Genomic DNA, 23,903 nt, shown 5'->3' with positions numbered 1-23,903 from the left:
CGGAAGAGAATACATCGTCGCCGGGGATGCTGCAAGCTCGCGCGCGCTCGACGGGCCCCACCTCCAGCGATTGGATAGAACAGAGGGCCTGTTGCATACCATCTTCTATCATTAATCTCCGCGAAGACGGAGGAGTGACTAGCCGAAGATGGTACGAGCGTCTCTCCTCCAGTTTCCATGTATCCCGCCTCCGTGTTCTCCAAGTTCGCGTTGACGACGCTACGAGTTAGCTCTCCTCCGGGATCACCGCGCCGAGAACAACAACGTGTCGCATATTTCTTAAGCTGGCTTCACACACGACTCATTTGTCACTCTAATTGTGAGACGTAGAGGTCCGGATTCCGACTCCGTTGACAATCGGTTGAATCGTTCATTAATAAAAGCATATACAACTCGCACAAACTCGTGAAAAATGAAATCTACAAGGAATGCTTTTTAATATGCTAACTTTGTGATATAATATTATTATAGGAAGATATTAAATAAACATTTCTTTATACGAAATTAAAGAATTTTTGTACCATTACATTTCGTTTACGTGACGATTTGCCGCTCGTGCGAGCCTTACGGTGCGTGTATAGCTATGCAAATTTGATTCGAGTGCAATTTACATTTCGGGTCAGTGGGATATCGCAGTTAGATGAAGATGATGATGATGACAGTCTCGCAGAGAGCGAACGCGATTTCAATTGTATGTAATTTGGATGGTAGGTAGCGTATAGATAACAAAATAAAATAGCGCTCAAACACTTGTAAAATGTGAATGTTTCCAAGATAAATAACAAACGCGCGACGGAGAGCCGTTATTGACCTGTGTGTTGTGTGCATCGTGTCCTCCACTTTCGTGTTTCAAACACGTTTCACAAGTTTGAAGCAGCGTGGCTTTTGACATTCGGATTCGCGTGCGATCTAAATTACATTTTGCTTTATACAAACTCTGTTGCATCGATCGCACGGAATAAAAAAGTTAGCGATAACGCGTTAATTACTAACATTCCGTAGACTATTGATAGCGGGAGAAATCTGAATATAGTTTATTATCTTAATAAGAAAGTATAGATCTAATTATTCTAACCAGCAAAACAAATAATCTATATTATAAATGAAAGATAAAACATATTTTAATTGCCAAAAAAATTAAGGTCGACAAAAAAAATTAATTAAATTTTTTTTTGTATCAAGTATAAACTCCAAACACATTCTTTAATAAAGAGAAACTATATAAGTAATTTTTGACATTTTATTATTAAAGCTATAGAAAAAAAGAAACGTAGAATTTCAGTTTTAATTTATAATTTGGTTTTCTTATTTCGAAAAATTAATTAGTCAAAAATCAACTTCAAGTACGTTCAATACTTTAATTAGTTTAATTCATTAAGGTATTCGTAGCAATGTGTAGCTGTACTAAAAGGAGCTTAAGTGAAACTCTAGGGAAATAAGAAACTTGAAGGAATGACGCCATCAAGACGGATATCATGCGGCGAATACTCCGAATTCAGACAAGAATGCTTGTCGTGCATAGTTGTTGGTATGGACAGAACTTATCATGTAACATTCTCCAGTTGGCGAATATATCCGGAGGGTACGCACAACACACGCGCGCACGCGTTGCTCTCTTAAAAGCCGTTTATACGGGCGAGTCTAGAGATCCTATATACGGCTGAGAGATCGGGGTGACCATAAGCGCGATCGCGAGCCCACACGCTCATTCCAAGTTGCATAATATCGACGCATTATAAGTATTGCCTCAGAGTTACAATTATAAGCGCAGGTATGACGTCGTAAACACGTGTATACTTACGTTCGTTGGGAGGTACCACATTGTAATTTACACATCTTGGCGTCGTTGCGACACTCTTCTACACTTGCTATGATCAGAAAATCGATCGAGATATTTATGATTAATAATGTTATTATGTTAATTTGTAAATACGATTTTATATGCCCGCGCGTAAAGAAGGAAACGCATGTTTCACAAAAAAGAGAGAGATTATAGAAAAACTCATTTAATTGAAAAATTTCAGAATCTAAATATCAAATCTTCGGTATTTATTATATTATACAATCAAAACGAAAAATGATTAGATTAATTTATATATAACACTAACAATAAGTCAAATAAAATTCAACTCAATGCGTAACGTGAATGCGTGCTCTCGGATGCACGCGCTTCTATGTAGTTACCTTAATAACTCGCAATTATTTAAATAACATCTTTTTATCGCGATGGCGATTTTGTTGCGTGAACGCACGGTACACACCAGATACTGTTGAACAAATGACTCCTTTGCAACCACTGTCATTTTCGTAATTGTTTGTGAAAAGGTACCAGATAGCGGCCGTGCTAGTGCGATAATAAAAAATGTATCTCTCTTATTTTCTCTTACACATAATCTTGCACAAAAACTATTCGTTTTAATCAAATGGATTTTCTCAGATACTTACAGTGTCTTGAACCAATATCATCTCATTCTCTCTTATTTTACTTGTCTTTCTTATATTTTAATCTGCGTTCAAACACCATTTAAGAATCAATATCGTCGATATTTTTGATGTTATGTATGGTGTTTCAGAGTAATTTCTTTAGCCGTAGATACCTTGAAACCAATTAATAAAAATTTGAAGGAAAAACTTTCTCTCGCTCTCTCATTTTTTTTCTTCACCTATTTAATTGTTAACATTTTCTCCGGTGAAATTTCTTACGTCTTTAATTTAGCTCGTCTCGAGAAATCGCGTGTTGCTACACCAAGTCGTTGGCACCGCACGGAACAAGAATGATCCTTCTTCTTATCCTTTTTTTTTCTTTTGCACTTGTCATTGTCCACTTCCTGTGTCGGGTAAGTCGAGTGTTAATTCACGGGAGGCTCGTCACGAGAGCGCTAATATCTATTCTAATCGAGACGCTATCGCGCCGCTATTATACAGCCATTAATGTCGTCATATGTCTCAGCGTACCTTTATTTCATGAGAAAATTCGTAGAGAATATTCAAGGATAGGAAAAAGAGTCGGATATAAGATCAGATATTTTACGATGACAGTTCAAGGATCGATGTCATTCGCCCCGCGACATATCACTCTTTTGCATTTTTCGTTTCATTTTTGTGAAAATAAAATATTTTTAATTTTTACGGATTTACTTTTGTAGATATATTCTCGGTTTAATTAATATATCAAGGAGTTTTGAAGGCGCAAAAGAGTTTTTGGAACTTCGAGATTATGAAGACGAGATCCTTGATTTAATATAAGCTTATGAGGACGATGTCGACATATACCTGAAATCCCAAGACTTTCAAAGCAAAATGTGCGAGTTCTAGACCGTACAGATTTTAATCAAAAGAGAGGAAGCAGAGTAAGAGAGAGAGAGAGAGAGAGGGGGGGGGGGAGAGATTTATTATTTCTTGATATTATGGCGCGGGTATCGTCGTTCCGATATTTTATAGTTGATATTAACGGCGATCCCATCAGGATATCGTTTTTTATGTCACTTTACAGCCCGCAGTTAAGTTTTTCCCGCGGTTTTCAGCCCTTATTAATTTTCCAATCTCTCCTCTTAGCTTCGCGATTCGTGCATCATAAATTCCGTAAATAATGTTGCATTTCCGCTTATGATCGTAGATGTATAAGGCAACACGGCTAGTGTATCATATTTATAAAGGATGTCTCTTAACTGTGACTGTATCCCGATTTTGTAATCAAATTAAAGTTAATTTCAGAAAAGTTTTTTCTGATTTAAACACTTAAAAATGATGTTGAAGAATTATATTTCAAAATTATGAACAGAGCAAATAACAGAACTCTGTTCCTCGGTTAATTTCAAATGTTCTTTACTGCGGCAGAATCTTAATCTGAGACTTAAATATATCAAAATAATGCTTATACTTAAAAACTGCAAATAAACAATGATATCCCTAAAAAAATAATTTTCTATCTGTTTTAATATCAAAAGATATGGCATGTGAATATCATAACATCATATATCAATATTATGATTGTACTAATTTATGGCATTTGTTGTTGCACAGGTATGATGATAATAAGGACTGCATAAGGTGTTTCCGGTTGTTGCGGAGGTCGCGGAATGTCATCGAAGTGTTCTCGGAAGCTCTCAACAGGTGTTATATAAACGAGCCGGCTGCCTTGACCTCCTGCGACACACTGAACTCCACCTCGATCCTGTACCGTAAGTAGAAGCCGGATTTCTCTCGATAATCACGCATTTGCTCGTAAGATCGCAATCTATGACGTACATCGGGCTAAATATGAGACATACTTATGTTAATGAACATGACTTTATGCTAGAAATGCAGAGCGTTTTGTCTCAATAACTGCCTTTTCTCACGGTTAGAGCAAGTTAAATTATTGCTAATGTGAATTACTGCGAGTTTTTGTATCTATCGAGGAAATTGCGACTTTTCTTAGGCAATCGTGAAGTTTATTTCGCTTACAGCCGAAGAAATGAAGCGAATATAGAACACGCATAGAAAAGTATATCAATACTTGACAATAAGTTAAAGATAAGATTTATTAGCGATGTTTTATTTAATTCTAATATTATTTCTAATAAACACAGAAGAAAGGAGTAAATAACTATTAAAGATATTAATAACGATAAAATAGAAATGTGAAATAATAAGATTAAATGGAAAGATTTTACACACAAATTATATAATATAATAAAACAATACGTACGCTCTTTTATATTTTTAATAATTTTTTAATCAAATAATTTTTTATATAACTTAATTTCGATTAAAAATATATATTTTCGCGAAATTTAGGAATCATGAATCACATCTGTTTCATTTTTGCATGCTTTCTTTTACTGAAGAAGAGCATTATGAAGCGCATGGCATGTCGCAGAATAACGTGCATTCAGTTGAGGCGAATTAATTAGCAGTCGCATTCTTACATACGTGGCGTGCGTATTAGCGTCCTCAAGGAATTTGCGGGCTTCCGGTTTATCGAACAAACAAATTACAACGCGACCTCCGGAGGGAGGAAGGAGGGTTATAAGTTCGGCGTACTCGCGCGTCGGCGAATTAATAGTTCTCAATAATTAGCGTTAATTGGCCGCGGTCCCTAGCGACCGAAAGGAAGTGATGAAGCTTGCGTAACGACGCGGGAACAATGGGCCACTGCGCCGTGCAAGAATGCACGATATGCACGTCGCGTGCAGAACGCGTACACGCGTGTACGTACCGTGATTTTCTCACACGCGTGACGATTAAAACGCCCTCAAAGATGATTGGAATGCATTTGTATAATCGTTTATATTATATCGCGGAGTGGGTCGAACAAATCAAGTTAGCCCGATGTCGTTGAATCTCGAAAAGGATGAAGGCGCTGAGACTGAAAATTGTACAAAGCTTGCACGTAGTTTTGAAATAATTTGTGACAAAATATTTTATTATTATTTTCCATGCATTGAGATGAATTATCGAATTATAACATAAAAAATTGAGCATAATAGTAACCTTGTCAAGAGTTAACGGAGAATAAAATATGTATAAGAAACTTTCAAACGCGTAAGATTCGCACATATTAACATACAGAGGTATGCACATAATCACGTACATCGTTATTAGTTGCTTAATGAAGATTACTGATGAGCATTGATCCCCCTCGACTTCCGGTATATTATCACGTACGTTCACCTGTGGCGGCTCCCATAGAAGCTGCACCTGTCGCGAGATCGAGACGGCCCCGCTCGATTCCCGCTTGTAATCTCGGTTTCACGCTTTGATCCGTGTCGCTGCACGCGAGAAACTTCACGGGAACCGAAAATCTGGATCGGTGGTCCGGCGGAAGAAACATAATCGAACATCCGTGCGTGAAGTCTTTCAACGAATCTCTCAATGGTGCCGCCGGAGAACTCAGGGACGTCTTGTCGCCTATAAAAAGGCCAAAGCGACGACTTCGCAATCTCATAGATGTGCAAAGAATTCACATCCGGCAAATTTGCTCGCGAAAACATACCGTTCTCAGCTCTTTCAGGCTCAAAAAAGTTAAAAATGATCGATAGAAATTTATTCACTCAAAATAAAAAAAAAAAGATATTAATAATAATATATGCATGTCTAATGCAAATTATATAATATATATAATATATATAATAATAATTTAAAGATTAATGAAGGAAGTAAAAATATAATTGATTGAAAAATGATTTTTCGGTTGTTATATCTTCTGCCTTTTCGACAAACATTCTGGAGTATAGAAGAATGCTGGAAGAAAAAACGCCGAGATTTCGTCGAAACGACCTCCCGCGTTCCCATCCATTCTTTGTCGTGTTCTATTCCTGTTTCCCTTTTTTTTTTCCTGGACCGTGATCCATGCAGCAACCAGGTATTCGTCGTCGGAAGCGTGGGAGTGGCCCAAGAAGGTCCTCGTCCTAATCGTCCTGCAGTGAAATAAGCGAGGGAAACTACACGCGCCGATGGTCGGTCGCCAATAAAGAAAGAGTATATTGCGCGTTTCTTCGTTTCGCTAAATTATACCGTGTTGTCTGGCGTCTGGGAGGAAGAAATGTTTACACATTCCTAACTTGATAAAGACGATTCTGCCGTCGTGTTCTGCCATTCCTTTTCGTATCTCATCTCGCGAAATTATGATATACGTTTTCTAATATTTCCCCTTTTTTAATTGCAATACATATTTCATTTATCCAGCCGACGAATTTTTATTTGTATTGTCAGACGAATACTTGTATCCATTGTAACCGATATATTTCAATTCCTATATAAAAATACTGAGCGCGGAATCAAAAATTCACTGATAGTAATTGGTGTAACATATTATTTTGAATCTTGTTTATTTGTGAAATTATAAAAGATATCAACAATAATAACTGGATTATTAATCGGAAAATATAACTGGATTATTAATCAGTTTCACATATGTATCCTTTTTTCTCTTTAATTTGAGAAAAAATTAGCTCCATTCTCTATTCCATGCAATGCCTCATATGTAAAAGCCGCTAAGACCAGATAAGGAGAACTCAATCATAGAAGCCCCCAATTGCGATGCGACAGAAAGAAATAACATTTTGGAAAATAAATTTCTAAACATTTTATCTTTTGCTCGACAAACTGTATAGTCGTGAAAAAGTAGAATTAAAAAAAGGGGAAAAAAGTTATAGCTGAAAATGTTTGTTTATAGTTTATATATATGTGGGAGTTATGATTTTAGCCGCCTAGGATCATAGTAATCTTTCTTTAAAGTCATTTTTTCGAAATTTTTGAAAGAAAATAATTTTAAAATAAGCTGTTGGCATTTAAAGCATAAAAAAGGCTATTAGTATATTTTCAAAATAAAGGCTATTTGTATTTACACAAATATATCGGTAGCAAAAATTTGAATAAGGTGCGCATTTTGAATATTGCAATGTTAAAACTCTTTAATAGGAGCTAATATACATAAAAAGCCGTTAAAATCCAATTAAAATAAATTAAAAAATAATAATAAAGTGATATATGAAACATATTATATATCATTTAAATAATAATCATTTTTACACATGAAATCTGTGCATTTCCAATAACTCTAAAGGTTTGCCGGATATATATATTTAAAATATGCAGGAAATCATAAAAGTTAATTAATAAATTTTTTTTCTTTTTCTTCGATAGGCACGAAAGAAATCGGCGGTGTGGCGATCCGGAATGAATACTGCCCTATTGCTGGTTTATATCACTTCAAATACAGCCTCAACAATAATTCCGCGATATCATTCGATCGCGAAGAAAAAAAGATGATAAAAGTGATTTGACAACAAGCGAAAAATGTCGAAGCTTTTAGATGAAAACGTGGTGTGGAATTTCAGTTACTTCCTGCTTATAGATCGGGTCTTATTGTAGCACCGATGAAAACCGCGGGAGAGCTATTTTGAAGAGATTTTTGTGAATAAAGGATACCTGCGGATTTCATCCTTTCGGGATTCATGAAAATCCCGGCCACCTTATATGATCACGTTCAAATGTATTTTAATAAAACTCACAATGGAGGAATCCATGTGGGTTGGGATTCTCAAAAATCGAGTGTAATTCTGAAAATATTAATGATTGTACTTTACCAGAATTTTTCAGAAACTTAAGTTATATTCTCTAATTAATAAATTTTAAAAGATTTTATTAAATGAACTGTGTACTACTATGTTTTCGAGAAAATATAGACACAAATATATAAATCTGGAATATATGTATATAAAATATATATATATATATATATATATATATATATATATATATATATATATATATATATATATATATATATATATATATATATATATATATATATATATATATTTAAAATATGCAGGAAATCATAAAAGTTAATTAATAAATTTTTTTTCTTTTTCTTCGATAGGCACGAAAGAAATCGGCGGTGTGGCGATCCGGAATGAATACTGCCCTATTGCTGGTTTATATCACTTCAAATACAGCCTCAACAATAATTCCGCGATATCATTCGAGTGCAACACATTCTCTTCCGAATTTAATAATTGCCCGGATGGTTCGATCTTACATTTGAACTTCAAACGATGTAACTTCGAAATGCACAGTAAGTTTTCCTTACAAAACTTCTTCGCGATTTTTAGATATGACAGAAATGAAAAATAAACGTATTATTTTAAATAATTTATAGTAAATATATATTATTTTATACGTATATATTTGTATGTGAGAGAAACAATTCATATTCTTTTTATAATTTTTTTTTATATGAGTTTTTAATTTGAGTAGTAAAAAACTAATAGCACGCTTGAAATTTTATAAATTAGATTTAACTAACAAATATTATTATTAGTAAAATAAAATGTGTTGTTGTGTGTTAAATACAATGTATCATTATTATTACCAACTGATTGATTATCGTAATTGAAGCAGTAACAGAAAAGTTGCGAATTCTGAATACATCATTATAATCTCGTTCCAGCAGATCTCACATACAATTGTTTGGGCAGTTGGCCTGGACCAAACGGTTCTAATTATCTGGCTCTCTGGAACAAAAATACTGATGATGGCAGACCTCAATATAGATGCGGGGTACGTTACACGATAATTAATCATCTCATTTCATAAGACGGCATTTTAGTTTATTCATAAAGAAATACTTGAAAAACTATTTGTTCTATTACATTACAAAATGATAAATATAAAATATTTATTGTCAATAATTTAATGTAATAATTAATAGATTTGAAAAAATCTATATCATATATTATAAATTTTAAGTTTTATTATGTGTATATGTATATACGTTTTGCATAAAAATTATCGATAAATAAAATGTAATTTTTAGCTATTCCACGTTGATAATAAAAAAGGAAAGACTTATATGGCGTTTAGTAGTGACTCGAGCTGCACAGAAGATTTAAATAATTCAACTAGCGGATATGAAACTTTGATTTTAAGTAAAAGTCCAAATCAAAAGAAGGTGCCAGATTATGTGAAGACTCATGTTGCCACGTGAGTATTTTTCAATAATTATTTTGATATCATTAGATATTTTGTTTTGTGATAAAATCACGACACATTGGATCACATTGGATAAAATTATGTATTTTACTAATAATATATTAACATAATTATAATAAAATCGGTATGCTTTCCTAAAATATCAGATTCCCAAAGTGGGCGCAAGGTGTGTGGGAGGAGTCCCTTATAGTTAATGGAACTATGACTTTCACCGATCTCAATGGCTACAATAGTTATACCTTCATTACGGTGGAGTCTAACGAGGAGACTGGTCGATATGTTGTATATTCGAAAGATCAGTGGTGAGTCAATTTGATTACTATTTACATGTGCACATTTTATTGAAAAAAAAAAAGAAATATAAAATTCTCTTTCTCTCTCTCTGAAATAAATTTGTTGTTAGATACTCTGTAACATCTTTACATTCTAAAATAGCGTCACTATTATCTAATTGATAGCAAAAGTTAAAATGAAACAAAACATTTATTTTTAATTTCAGCGAGCAAGCTGCCTTTGTGTGCTTAATGATGAGACAACGCAGTGAAAATGTACTAGAATTTACGATAGGTAATTACTTCCATTTCGTACAATTCTTCATTAAGCAGCAATTTTATTATCGTTAATTGTGATTTTTCAAGAACTTTCAATATTCAAGAATCCAAGAATATATAAGAATCTAAAATATCTATTGTAATAAAATTTTAATAAAATTGAAATAATATAAAATCCATAATAAGAAGATAAATTAAAATAACAATAAAAAACATATAAGTCTGGATATAAATAACTATACAATATCACAACTGTGAAAGAAATCTTTTTCTACTTTTTATTAATCTATTTTTGACGGATTTTCACTTGTTTCGTATAATATAACAAAAATAATATATTATTCAATACACATAGGGATGGTCTTTAGTCCAGTTCATCGCGAAAATTTATGCGACGATCCCAATTTGGATAAACTGGTGTGGATGACTCAAGCACGTAAGTTAAAATATATATTACATCTTTATGAGTTACCCTTCTAGTAAGATTTTTTGCATTCTAATACTTATATTCTAATATTAAATCGCATATTTTTTAAATGCACAATTATTATCATTGAATGTGATAATGTTTTGTAACAAGGTATCGAACGCGTAGTGGAGTCACCTTGTCCAATTACGGGTCAGTATACGGGGATGATAACGGACCTGTCAGGAATGTGTGCGGAATTAAGCAGCAACTGCAACACTCGTGAAATAATGTATTTTAAAGTGAGCGATTGCGAATCCGGAGAACTGTACGAAGGTATGTATACAATTATAAAATGTTGAAACCAAATTAAAAAAAAAAATAAATTAAAACGCGTTAGAAAAATATTGCTGTATAATACTAGAAATATTGTTGCAAAAATGTAACTATATAATCTGATAGAAATAGTTATATTTTTTTTCAAAAATCAGTTATCATATTTTTCTCTTATAATTTCTCTAGTTCTCTGGATACATTTTAATAAAAATAAATCTTGTTTTGAGTAAAATCAGATTTTAAAATTTATACAAAAATGTTTTTCTTTCTAAAGTACTTCCGAGTGTGTAGCTTTTACGCATTGCTTTTAGAGCGAACATATTTATGCTTGGGGCAGTGGGAGGAGAAAGGCGTGATGTATACTTACACCATGAGAAACGATACTAATACGAACGAATGCTTCGTGGGTCTGATCGTCAACGATGAAGAGATATATATCAAAGAAGCTGGCGATCATTGCATACGAAATATAGATCCCAAAAAGGAGGGTATGCGTCTCTACAAAAAGGGTAAATATCCTTATAAAATAGCACTTATTGATGTATTCCGTTTATATTTTCATTTCATGATTTTTAATTTGTAACTGGATATTTATTGTATATTCATGTAAAGTCAGTCATATAAGAAAATATCCTGAATGAATGAAATGATATGAATGAAATCATTTTTTTCCTTATAACTATCGTACCAACGATAGAGATAGAGAATTTTTATGTTATGATAATGTTATTTAAGGACAATGTTATGGGAACTCGCCGAGTCCTGCACCTACTGTGTTGAAACCGATCCCTCATAATCCAATAATGAGGATTACGACAACTCCGCGATCGAGATTATCGGGTAAGGAAAGACTATATCATTCAGCTATATTTACAATCTATTCAGATTAAGATTAATTAAATAGAATGTAATCAATTAAAAAGTTCATTTAATCTTGCTTATTATGATAAAAAGTCAAATATTATTGTTAAACAATGAGTGAATATTTGATTTTTTCTTTTGACAGGAACTACTCGAGTGCCAGGAAATACAGTTTCCTCGTCAGCTTCTTGCAGATCGAGAACATGCACGAATTTCGCACTCCTCATCGTCACCGTCTTCATCGCGTTCCTCGAAGCAGCTTCCTCGTATAAACTTAAATAATGACACTCTCTTTCGGACTCGATAGTTACCGATGTAGATAATGAATATTGATATTTCGATGCACATTTTTGTTATTTTTGTCTGGCGGATAATTGAGAGGTGTGAGAAGATCGGTTATTTATTACAAAGACCGACTTGAAACGATATTGTAGAAAGTGTAGAAAATTTTTATATCGTGTTTACTTTTTATTTTCTCATCGCACACATATCACTCCGCGTTTTGCGAAAGAAATTACTTTTTTCATAGAATTATAGAATTGAATGAGAACGTTTGCCGTTCCATCGAGTAAGCTGCATAGAAAATCTTACAAAGGAGAAAAATTTCAATGAATTCAGATATTTTTTAATGATTTTGAAGAAAACGCAAAAGAAATAGAGCTAAAACTGTATTATAAACTCTTTATCGACGGTAAAGTTGTGATTGATCGCTGTCTTTTTTATGTACTGTGGTTATTACTATTTATTTAACTAGTTTTTTAATAGATAAATACGGGAGATTAGGTCTCGACAGTCATATTTTTATATACTGCTTTGTATGATGCAAGAAGTTTCACGCGAGACTTTCATTCACGAAAATCCAAAGAGCAGCTGCCTGCATACAAATAAATAATGATTCTTTTACGAAACAAACATCACAAAATATAAATGCGATAGTAAAAAAGTACTTGACTACAATTTTGTAAATAATTACGTAATATTAAATTTATTTTATTTTCTGAAAAAATGCATTCAAAGATAAAATTTTATAATAATTGACATTAAATTTTTTTAAATTAAATAAAACAGGTCACATAGGTGTCTCTTACCACTTAGTGAAATAAGACCACAAGTGAAATAAGATATTTCTTAAAATTCTGTAGAGCAGAGAAAATAACAAGCCATAAATAAAATAAATATAGCTTTTAACGAAAGAATATATGAATTATACAGTTTCAAAGACTGACAAAGTTATTATTTTAATATGTTTCAATTTCTAGTTTCCTTTCTTCTCTATTAGAGATAAATGACTTCATCAGATATATATATATTATATTAAGTATGAGAAGAGAAATGTATCATTGCGAAAAATACATATCATCGAATTCTATTAAGGAATAAAAAATTACAAACTCCGTGTAAGTGCTAAAAAGATAAGTTAAGAAGATGAATGAAAGCGTGCCTCATGCTTTGTATTAATTACAAGATTTCAGAATTGAAATGTATTTTATCATATTCGCTTAGACAAATGTCCAAATATGAAATTAAATATCTAATACTAAGAAAGAAAATCTATACATAAAATATAATAATAAAAAGCAAAAGAAAAATTAATTTCCAATTATATGACAGAGCGATTTAAAAAAATGTTCTTTAATGATAGAATATTTTTTATGTAAAAATGTAAATTACAAAATTAATATTACATAAAAATATAATATTTATCATAATCGCGTTTATAAAAGATCGATACTAAATTTATATCTATGCTATTCGTGATTCTAACTTGCTCTTATAGTTAAACTAATATAATAGTTAAATTAATATAAAAATGGAGATAGATGTACATAATGTGTAAACTTATTAATTATTTATTAGTGTATAATATCGATAGTGTAAAACATTTTACGAAAAATATACATTTATTACTTTTGCCTAATTACAAAATTGTACAGAAAATTATAACTAGTAATATAAACTTTATGTCACCGACAATTCAGTTTCACGTTTTTATAAGTGCGTTTCTTGGGTATGTAACTTGTATTTAATATAAATAATAACAAAAATAGTTTACTCTTTGTAATTATTATGAAGGATGTACAGTTGTATAAATGAGAGAAGCAAGCAATAATAAAATGTGAGATGTGTTACAGAATAAAAATTACTTAAAATAAGATTTAAAAATAAATCGCAATAGATACATATTACTGTTTCCGCGAAATATAACTCAAAGAATCATCAGAAACTATTAAGGTACAGAAATATAATTTTTCATTGAAGTATGTGACTTGCATAATGAAAAACTCGGTTTCTATTTATATTTACATTTACAATTATGTATAAGTATTTAGCAGAATTATATAACTGGCCGACATATACAAAAAAATGTACTATAAATATATCTGACAATAATTGATATCTTTAAGAAATATTTGGTACCAAAAGAGGGATCTTTATAGGATATGCATGTGTGTTCACTGTATTTTATTATACTAACGAAAGGAATTTTGTACTTTTACATGATCCATTGTATGTTAGAAAAATTAATCTTTATCGCCAATATATGTGTGCGATTTATATTACATGTCTAAGATAAAAAAAAAAGAACTTATGTAATATGTTTTTAATTGATTATGTATTATTCACATTCTTTTTTAAGATATTTGATAGCAGAGAGAATAAAAAAAATCGTATGTATATGAATTGTACGAACTATCTACAGTTAAACATACATTGAATATAAGGGTAACTACAAAATAAAAATAAAAAGCTTTAGATGAATACAAATAAATGCAAAAATATGTATTATATATATGTATATATGAGTAGAAAATAATTAAATATTTGTAATATTTTATGCTACATATGTGTTTGTTTTCATGTTCCAAGACAGTTTCCTTCCACTCTACTCCCTAGCCATATTTACTGCTGCCATTCCTTCTGTTCATACGGTAGCACTATCTACAGTTAAACATAAATTGGATATAAGATGATATTTTTAAGAAACATTAACTAATTACGAAATAAAAATGTATTATATTCACATTTTTTTTTCATATTTGATAGCAAAGAAAATGAAAAGAACTCATGTATACATATATAAATTATACGACTGACTGTCTATAGTTAAATATAACTTGGATTTAAGAGTAATTGCGAAATAAAAATAAAAAGCTTTAGAGTAATACAAATAAGTACAAAAATATGCATTATACATGGTGTCTGATATTGATTGTATCACCTCTCGTGTGCAGGTAAGCAGGTAAAACAAGAAGAAAAGTCCTAGCAACCATGCACATATCAATGGGGCTTTCTTGCCGCGCGTTAATACTCGCGCGAATTGGCCGATCTTTTTTAATTAATTTCTCAATAATTATTACGAATATCACAAAATGGTAAAGGACTTTTCTCCTCGATTTCACCTATTCTACGAGGTGATATAGTCAATATCAGACACATATATATATATGAGAATAGAAGAATAGTAGATTTGTAAAAAGCTTTAGAGTAATACAAATAAGTACAAAAATATGCATTATACATGGTGTCTGATATTGATTGTATCACCTCTCGTGTGCAGGTAAGCAGGTAAAACAAGAAGAAAAGTCCTAGCAACCATGCACATATCAATGGGGCTTTCTTGCCGCGCGTTAATACTCGCGCGAATTGGCCGATCTTTTTTAATTAATTTCTCAATAATTATTACGAATATCACAAAATGGTAAAGGACTTTTCTCCTCGATTTCACCTATTCTACGAGGTGATATAGTCAATATCAGACATATATGTATATATATTTATATGAGAATAGAAAATGATTAGATTTGTAATGTTTCATACTATATATGTTGGCTTTCATATTCTAGGATGGCTTCCTTTCTTTCTACTCCCCAAGCATATTTATTGCTGCCATTCTTTCCTTTCACACGATGACATGGTACAATGTATGCAATATAATTCTTAGAAATTGCAGTTCCCACTGCTATTGCGGCTTTAGGATTATCAATCGTCTGCGCGATCTTTTCATATGTAGTGATCGTTTCCTTAGGGATATTTATCAAAGATCTCCACACCTTAATTTGAAACTCTGTACCTTTCATTAGGACACGAATAGAATGCAGGTGAGATGTGTCAGGATGAAAAATTTTGTCAATAACAGTCTTTGTTTTGTTTTCAGTATCTTTTAATGTTTTAGTCTTTGGCCATTTCTGCTTTAGAATTTCCAGAGCTTTGCTCTCGTCCTCGTCGACGAACCCTAAATAAGTTACATCTTTATCGGTGTCAGTTATAGCGATGAGACATTTCCCGAAAGGTGTTTGGTGGAATGCATACAACTGTTGGAACGTCGTATATTCGTTCTTGTATTCGTCTATCGTTATACTTCGAAATAAAACCATGATTATGAAACAATACTTGACAAATAATGTTAGATTTATCTTGAACAGTTCTGAACTGCATCAATCGTTTATTTCATCACATATATTTGATGAAAGAATAGGCGCAAGCGCAGTAGCAGAGTAGCATTGATTGGCCGAAAGTTGTACGTTATATCTACTTTATAGCCTTTCATTCACTAGTACAATGGACAAAAGAAAAAATTTATTAATGGTAGCAATAGGCTCAGGGTAAGAACAATTAAATGGGAAATGAGCAGAAGAGCCAAGGTACGGGTATCGATGCGCGAACTCATTCGCCTTGGCTCTTATCGGCTAGTTTCCCACTTGTCTGAAAAGTTATATATGAGAATATATAAAGGTAAAAATATTAAAAGTATTATAAATTAATATTCTCTTGGAATGTTTATAATACATTTTTATTTAAAAGTAATGTATATTTAAATATGCAGATTAAGAGCTAGATATTCACAAGATGTATACAAAACATATAAAATATGACTTACATAATATTTTCAGTACATCAAAAAGCTTTATTACAACTCCCTATTTAATGATGAATTGTTTGATGAAAGCAGGTGTTGCATTAGCATTAACACGACACAAAATCCCGCGACTTTTTGCATCAGTTAACAATGCATTCCACATTTTATCCTTCTGTAAAACAAAGATTTATTCGATTTAAATTGTAAAAAAATATAGAAAAACAAAAAATTTCTAAAATTCAAGTTCAGAATTATTCTTTGTTTACCAAAAAGGTATTAAAATTTCCACATAATATTAGGCTGTGTTTAGCTCTTGTGAGTGCTACACAGAGTCTTTGTTTGTCTGACAAAAATCCAATACCATGGCTTCTCACGCAAGACATTATTATAACATCTCGTTCTTGACCTTGAAAACTGTCAACCGTATTAACTTCAAAGTTAATTTTCTTTTTCAGATTATCCGATATAGAAGATATCCTGAAAGGTATCAGTCTTGTAATAAATTTGCAAATTTATCATAGCAAAGGAAAAAACAATCATTGCTTTCACAACTTACTTTTCGTTTATTTTATACAATATAAGCGTCCTTTGATTGTTGTATGGTGTGATAACTCCGAGAGAAATAGTATCGCTCGTATTCTCCCAGTTTGCAAACATCAGCATAGCGAGAATAATATTTGCAACAAACTCTGCTTCGATGGTGTTGGAAAATTTGTCTTTGTTTTGTATGAAATCATGATCCAACACTCTATAGGAATGAAATGGGAAATTCATTCTATGTTCAACCATGTTTCGCAATCTTCCATCATAGAAATATTTATTCGGCCAATACGAGATGGCGTAATCCATACGATATTGCATGTTCAACATTATTATAGGATTTTTCTGTTGCATCGCGAAAGCGTTCTGTATCCTCGAAAATACCGATTGATCTAATCCCAGTTTCTTCGCTTGCTGACTCAAGATAGTCGCTGGCAATTGATTTGGATCACCAACCAGGACCAGCGTTCTCACTCCCAACATCAATGGTATCAGGGTCTCCGCTTCGCAGCTTTGTGTTGCTTCATCAACAATGCAGACAGATATTCTTCCCTTGTAGCCCCCAAAATTGGATTCCATTTGATTGGTGTAACAGGACGAAAGCGTACAAGCGATTATATCGGCGCCATCAAGAATTATGTTTTCCGACATACGCTGATATTTAGCACGATCTTTTGCATTGAACTCATTAATAGGTTTGCCACGTTTCAGTATTTCATGTCTCGTCGACGTTTCCACTAGTTTTCTATTTAATTCTTTCTTCTTCTCTTCATCTTTATTTTGGCAACTTGCGAGCTCGGCTTTAAGCGAATTAATCCGTGCTTCTAATATCGCTATATCTTCGGTATTGTCCGACCTAACTGCTTCCTGCGTCATTTTCGTCAAGTGTCGCTTTGCCAATTCCGTCACGGAAATGGGTTTAGTCATTGGATGCATATATTCCGATCGGCCAATGCGTACCATATTGAAACGTTTCTTTTTTAACTTAGACCTGATGTCCAGAAGCCTTAATACAATTTCGTCGATGGCGGCATTAGACGGTGCACAAACTAGAATCCTCAAGGATTTCCGGTTTGTGTGCTCGCCATGTAATATTTGAGTCACCAGGTTCACAATCACTTTAGACTTGCCGGTTCCTGGCGGTCCTTGAATAAAACATAGTTTAGCCTCTTTTTTTAGTACAGTTTCTGTTACTCTGAATACAGCCTCCATCTGTTTCGGATTCAAATCGTCTCCCGTGACTAGTGAGGAACATGTAAAGTGCTGATCCATCAACGGCAATTGATATTCTTCAATTTTTGGATTCACAATTATTTTCGAGAGGGGTGATTGAGGAAGATATTGCAGTGCTTGTACCATTCTTATATTTGCTCGTAGATACATAACCGTTCGGAGTCTTTGCACTCTATTTACAGAGATATTGTGCTGGAGAGGTCGCATGAACAAAGTATATGTTATCATAGCATATGGATTTTTGACATATTTCCTTAGATCCTGGTTGTAATGCGTGAAATCCCTGATAATCGTTTGTTGCATGTTGATAACATACGCGAATGTCCTGTTGACAATGGGTTTTCCATGTACATTTGTGATATACTCGAAGCACACTAAATCGCCATAAATGGGATGCAGTTTATTGAAATCCTCTTTTTTAACTAACACCTCAAGTTTCAGAGTTGTCAGGAATAAACTGGTCGATGGTATAGGAGTAGATGTAGGATTCTCGACTACGGAACACACCATTGTAGCACGCTGTTTATTCTTCTCAATCATTTCAAACTCTTTGGTCATTGCGCACCATATCTCATGTAGTAGGAGAGGCATCATGATTTCATAATACTGTTTATAGGAATCATAGCTTAACCTCATAGTTTGAAGTTCGCATTGCGGTACAATCGGCGGTATCGTCTTCAAATATCGTTGCTCTTCGAGCCACACCGGATTCCACTTGAAAATGCATAGTAGAAATTCTTCCAATTTCGGACTCCATTCTGTACTGGCCGTAGATGTTCTTAATTTATTCACAGGTATAGGTGCATCTTTTCCTACTAATTTCTTTAAAGAATTACACTGATCGATTTCGTATTCTCTTATTTCTGATTTTTCGAGAAAAGTCACAGTCTTCTTTTTTTTAAATTTAAGGCTCGATTTCACATTGTTCAATGAAAAATTTTCTTTTTGCACCACAGCAGGATCATGTTCAGTTGATCTATCTCGTTCGGATATCTTTACATTGCTTCTTTTCATCTCCTTGCTATAGCTGCCTTTTTTTCCCCTACTATCTATCATTTTGGAGTCCTGTTTGCTACTCTTAGGTGCTTGAATAGTATTCATATTATCCAATTGTAAAGACTGTTTTAACGATGTGGATATAGCGTTTATTGTATCTTTAGAAACGTCATCTTTTTGACATGATTTCTGTGTTCCGATGTTAGAAGTTGAAGATTTCTTCAGCACATCAGCTTTATCCGTTAATCGTTCTTTAAATTGCTTATTATTATTCGATTTTGGCAAGTTCGTGGATTTATTTGGAAGTGATTTAGATGTTGCGGGTTCTTGCTCATTGATGAGAAAATCGCCTCGATTTTTCAATGATACTTTAGCTATCGCTTTCGCAGCTCTGCGCTTAATATTCTTGTCATTATCGGCGGACAGTTTCTTTTTTTCTTCAGCAATCTCTTTCAATTTCATTTTTCTCTTTTCGATTATCATTTTTTTTTCATCTTTAGAAATAGTTTTTGTTTCACTTGATGAATGGCAGTCAGTCATCGATTTAGATGTTTTTTCACGATGCTTATGTTTTTTAATATAAAAGTTATCATTAATTTTTTCTCTTAATTTCGGCATTTTCTTTTCTTTTATTAACTTTGAGGGTGATTTTTCTTTAACTTTTTGTGCTTTATCTTTGCTACTATTGATTCGTCTTCTTATAGGTAAATTTAACGGTTCTATTACTGGAATTAATCGTTTTGTGACTGACTTTTTTGCAACTAACTTTTGTTTTGTACTCTCTACATGTAATGTTTGTTTATCTAATTCTGTATTTATCTCTGCATCAGTTTTTCGTTTATTTGCATCATCAGTATTTTTCGGACTAGGCTCGGTAGAAGAATCGACATCATCTATCGCTTTCATTTCTGTCGTCAGTAAGTTATTATTACTATTACTATCATCACTATTATTATCTATTACTGTCATGTTATTATTCCTATTACTATTATTATTATTATTACTAATATTTTCTAATTTCTTAGACTTGTCGTCTATATTTGTATTTATATTAAAAACATCATCATTTTGTTTCCAAATTCCCAAATCGATTTCATCTTTTACAACTGCATTATTAGAATCAAACTTTTTATCCTCGTTAGAGAGTTGACTTCTAGATAATCGTTCCAACCATGGATTATCTTCATCTTCACTGTCTGTTAAAAAAATGACTTCGTCATCCACATCGTCAATTTTTTCAATATTTTGATCATCATTGTTAATGTCTTCTTGTTTGCTTCCATTCTCTGTATTATCTTCATATTTGATATCAAATAATTGGGAACATGGAAACACTCCTTCTTCGTCATCACTTAAATCAATAACATCAATTTCTGAAAATCGTGTCTTTGGTTCATATTTCATTTTTTTCAATTTTATCAATGATGTGTCACAAGTCATGTTAACAGATACTATAGATGCTTCTTCATCATCTTCTGTTATTTGCTCATCTTCCACTATAATAATTTGGTCTTCGGATTGTACAAAGTTTGAATTCTTCGGGAGATATAATGTATCATTTGTTTTATCAGTACTATTTGATTTTTCTTTTTCAACAGCTGTTTTATTTGGGTTTTTATTACTATCATCACTTTTATCTTTACTATTCTCATCAATAATTATATCCATTTCTTCATTAAAATTCGATTTATTGATATCTAAACAGTTAGCAGATTTATGATCTTTAATATCTCGATTCTTTACTTCTTGTGCGAGAGATGTGTGAATTATTTCAATGTCATCTTCTATTTCCATAGCCACAATATGAGATGTAGTTTCTGTTGAATTATTTGTAGTACTACTACTGGCTAAAATTTGGTCGTTACAAGAAAAATTCGAATTATTTTTTTCTGCAACAAAAATTTCATTAATTTATTTAATTTAAGAATGAAATTGACTACAGAATTTACATTACAAATAGAATGTTTCTTTTGGTTGTCTACTACTAGAAAAAATAAGAATTTACCTTTTGATAGAGTAACTTCAAAACTATGTGTATTTCTATCTGTATTTTTTGATTTTTTATTTGGCACTTGAATATCACAATCTGAATTATATCCATGTTTTTTTCCTAAAATACGTTCTGCAGGAGAAGTAAATATTGCTGGCAGTACATTATCATTTAAAACTGTGCTTGATAAAGCACTAATTTCTACTTTTTTGTCAAGAGAGAATGACTAAAAAAAACCAATAATAAAGTTTTAATAACACAGAAATATTTTTGCTACAAATATTAAATATTATTCCTATAAACATCCTACCTCAATGATGCAAACTTTGTAAGTATAGAATGTATTATTATTTGGATCAGCATCTGAGCAACCAATTCCAATAATGTCATTCTCACATAGTTTGACCATCTGATGAGATTTTTGTATCACACCATTGATATAAACACCATTTGAGCTCTGATAAAACTCCAAAAGTTTTTTAATATTCTTCAAAAATTGATAATGTTAAAATGATTATGTTTTATACATACTTTTAAATCTGTGATATACAAATCATCATTGTTACGAATAAATATGCAGTGTCTACGGGATACAAGTAGGCTAAGGCAAATAATCATATTCTCCTTGCTTCTACCACAGCTATACTGAAAAAATTTAAACATAAATGTGTTAAAAGAATTTAGAAGAAAAAAAAGTTTTATATATATACATATATAATAGAAAGAACATTTAAGTTAAATTAATAATGCTTAAGATTAACTTTGCATCATATAATAAAGTTAATGTGTTTTCAAATCAATATCAAAGCAAAAAATTTAAATAAAAGTTAAAATTTTATGACTGCTTCAATGAAAATTTTACTTCTCTATGTATATGACACACACAGCTTTTTTTTTGTAAAAATCTTGTATAAATATTTTACTTACAGATTGATTGGGCATACCGAAGACAAAGCGCGTTTTATCTACATTGTGCAGCCGTTCTATCGCGAAATCCATCCTGCGTAATTGCGTATCCCAAAAAAAAAAAAATATATCGTTTTTATACAAGGAACACTCACAATCTCATGTTAACCTTGTGAACACGAAAATGCTTTTATATGCTTTGCACATGTTTTCACGCTTGTTTTTTTTTACCGTTTTGACAAAAAGAAATGAAATATAGTAATAATTTTGTCCATCAACCACGCTTTATCTAACATTTGATTCAAAATTTTCAATTTAAAACATAACTTCCACTTTGTTTACTTATTTCAAAGAGAGGAAATAATAAGAGAATGCCAGCGGTTTTTGTGGGACGCTTTTTTTAGGCCGTAGAGCAGCGCCGTGCATCCACTTTTCGGTACTGTCGGTCAAATCCCCATATGGTTCATGTCCGTGCTATATCCACTTTTCGATACTGTCGGTCATTTGGTTCATATCCGTGCTACATCCACTTTTCGATCGTTTCGATAGTGGTAGTACACTGTACACTGATCGCTTGACAAAAATAGATGATCGCGCCGTCTTTGTCTCTCTTTCATCGCGTATGTGTGTAGTATCCGTAAGCCGTAAAGGCACACACCGATACATTGAGTACATGGATGCGATCGTTGAAAGATAAATCTAGACAAGGAGCGACAATCGCGTGCTGTCCTTGTTCTTCTAACGTATCGCTTTCATAGACGTATAATATATAAACTGCGCGCTGCGCGTCTCTACATCTCCCGTATTCAGAACGCGTCAAAAAATAGAAAGAAACAGCTGCTGTACGATCACCAATCTGTCTTTGTCTGACTGGGAAAGAGAAAAGTAGAAGGGATGGAAAAGATGAAGATAGGAAGGGGAATGCCTTTGTTTCCCGATAGAAAAACATGTCGGAAGGAAGTAAGAAAGAAAATCATAGTTGCCTCTCTCTTGTGAGTTACTTTGCTCAAAAGTGCGCATGCGCGGCCATGTGTGTGTACACAAAAGTATGTATACTACAGACACGATGCTTGTATGTGTAGTTACTCACAAGAGAGAGGCAACTACGATTTCTTTCTCACTTCCTTCGACACTTTTCAGCCTGCTATTCCCCTTCCATTTATATATGTTCTAAGGCTACAACCCTGCCGAAAATGGTCGATTAAATTTGAATATAAAAGCAAAAATTTGATAATAATTTTTTAATATGCAAAATGCTTCAAATTTATTAGATAAACTTTGAGGATATATAAAGACATCCAAGAGAGACGAGAAAAAACTCGTAATTGCATAAATTCACAATCTTTTTTTCTTATAGCAACATATTTAAATATTACAAATATATTGCACCGTAACATTACTGTAGTCTTACATTGTAATATTTCTAAGGACGGACATTTCAACGTTGCCGCAGGCTTGCAGTAACATTGCAGAAACATTTCGCAACTTCCATGCAATATTACAATGTTTCAATGTAAGGTCTATGCAACGTTTCTGCAATCTTTCAGTGTTGTATGGGTATAGTTCGTTCGGAATTAAAATCGATTACTCTTTAATCCGGGCGCGGATTGAACCGATTAAGAGGATGCCGGACCGTCCTGTTTTACCGACCATAATAATTATATATTTGCTTAATATAAAAGTTTTGGCAGTTTGTATGTACAAAATAAGATAGGTTCCCACTCGGAAATGCATGAAAGAATATAA

General features: G+C 32.5%; 3 protein-coding genes across 7 annotated transcripts in view; 1 reads left to right on the top strand and 2 right to left on the bottom strand.

Moving 5' to 3' along the window:
• The window catches only part of LOC115239371, a 64,520-nt gene extending 51,577 nt beyond the window's left edge, over positions 1-12,943 (top strand). Inside the window, exons 3-13 of the mRNA XM_029813855.1 lie at positions 4,024-4,181; positions 8,369-8,563; positions 8,942-9,048; positions 9,305-9,471; positions 9,627-9,782; positions 9,980-10,047; positions 10,387-10,467; positions 10,612-10,773; positions 11,085-11,282; positions 11,509-11,613; positions 11,780-12,943. Coding sequence (XP_029669715.1) covers positions 4,024-4,181; positions 8,369-8,563; positions 8,942-9,048; positions 9,305-9,471; positions 9,627-9,782; positions 9,980-10,047; positions 10,387-10,467; positions 10,612-10,773; positions 11,085-11,282; positions 11,509-11,613; positions 11,780-11,916 — 1,534 coding nt within the window. The 3' untranslated portion in view covers positions 11,917-12,943. The remainder of the gene's footprint in view (positions 1-4,023; positions 4,182-8,368; positions 8,564-8,941; positions 9,049-9,304; positions 9,472-9,626; positions 9,783-9,979; positions 10,048-10,386; positions 10,468-10,611; positions 10,774-11,084; positions 11,283-11,508; positions 11,614-11,779) is intronic.
• LOC115239369 (methylated-DNA--protein-cysteine methyltransferase) lies at positions 8,714-16,084 on the bottom strand. 4 transcript variants are annotated; one of them, XM_029813853.1, is made up of 4 exons: positions 15,454-16,084; positions 11,141-11,271; positions 9,720-9,862; positions 8,714-9,002 (listed from the first exon to the last, which is right to left on the bottom strand). In XM_029813853.1, coding segments are annotated over exons 1-2 (558 nt in total). In that variant the 5' UTR covers positions 16,011-16,084; the 3' UTR covers positions 8,714-9,002; positions 9,720-9,862; positions 11,141-11,270. The 4 variants fall into 4 exon arrangements, with proteins under 4 accessions (XP_029669713.1, XP_029669711.1, XP_029669710.1 ...); XM_029813851.1 differs by lacking the exon at positions 9,720-9,862; XM_029813850.1 differs by lacking the exons at positions 8,714-9,002; positions 9,720-9,862; positions 11,141-11,271 and adding an exon at positions 13,517-14,574.
• Positions 16,085-16,119: 35 nt separating this feature from the next.
• LOC115239368 (uncharacterized ATP-dependent helicase C29A10.10c) lies at positions 16,120-23,037 on the bottom strand. Of its 2 annotated transcripts, XM_029813849.1 has the most exons (9): positions 22,389-23,037; positions 22,179-22,251; positions 21,783-21,896; positions 21,562-21,708; positions 21,267-21,477; positions 17,049-21,150; positions 16,759-16,969; positions 16,514-16,664; positions 16,120-16,186 (listed from the first exon to the last, which is right to left on the bottom strand). In XM_029813849.1, exons 1-8 carry the CDS (start codon positions 22,451-22,453, stop codon positions 16,554-16,556), a joined length of 5,034 nt encoding a protein of 1,677 aa, XP_029669709.1. In that variant the 5' UTR covers positions 22,454-23,037; the 3' UTR covers positions 16,120-16,186; positions 16,514-16,553. The 2 variants fall into 2 exon arrangements, with proteins under 2 accessions (XP_029669709.1, XP_029669708.1); XM_029813848.1 differs by having other exon boundaries at positions 16,182-16,664.
• Between the last annotated feature and the right edge of the window lie 866 nt (positions 23,038-23,903).

This window comes from Formica exsecta, unplaced genomic scaffold (genome assembly GCF_003651465.1).
Source record: "Formica exsecta isolate Colony F162 unplaced genomic scaffold, ASM365146v1 scaffold38, whole genome shotgun sequence".
Lineage (NCBI taxonomy): Eukaryota > Metazoa > Arthropoda > Insecta > Hymenoptera > Formicidae > Formica > Formica exsecta.
This window is presented reverse-complemented; position numbering and strand designations above follow the sequence as displayed.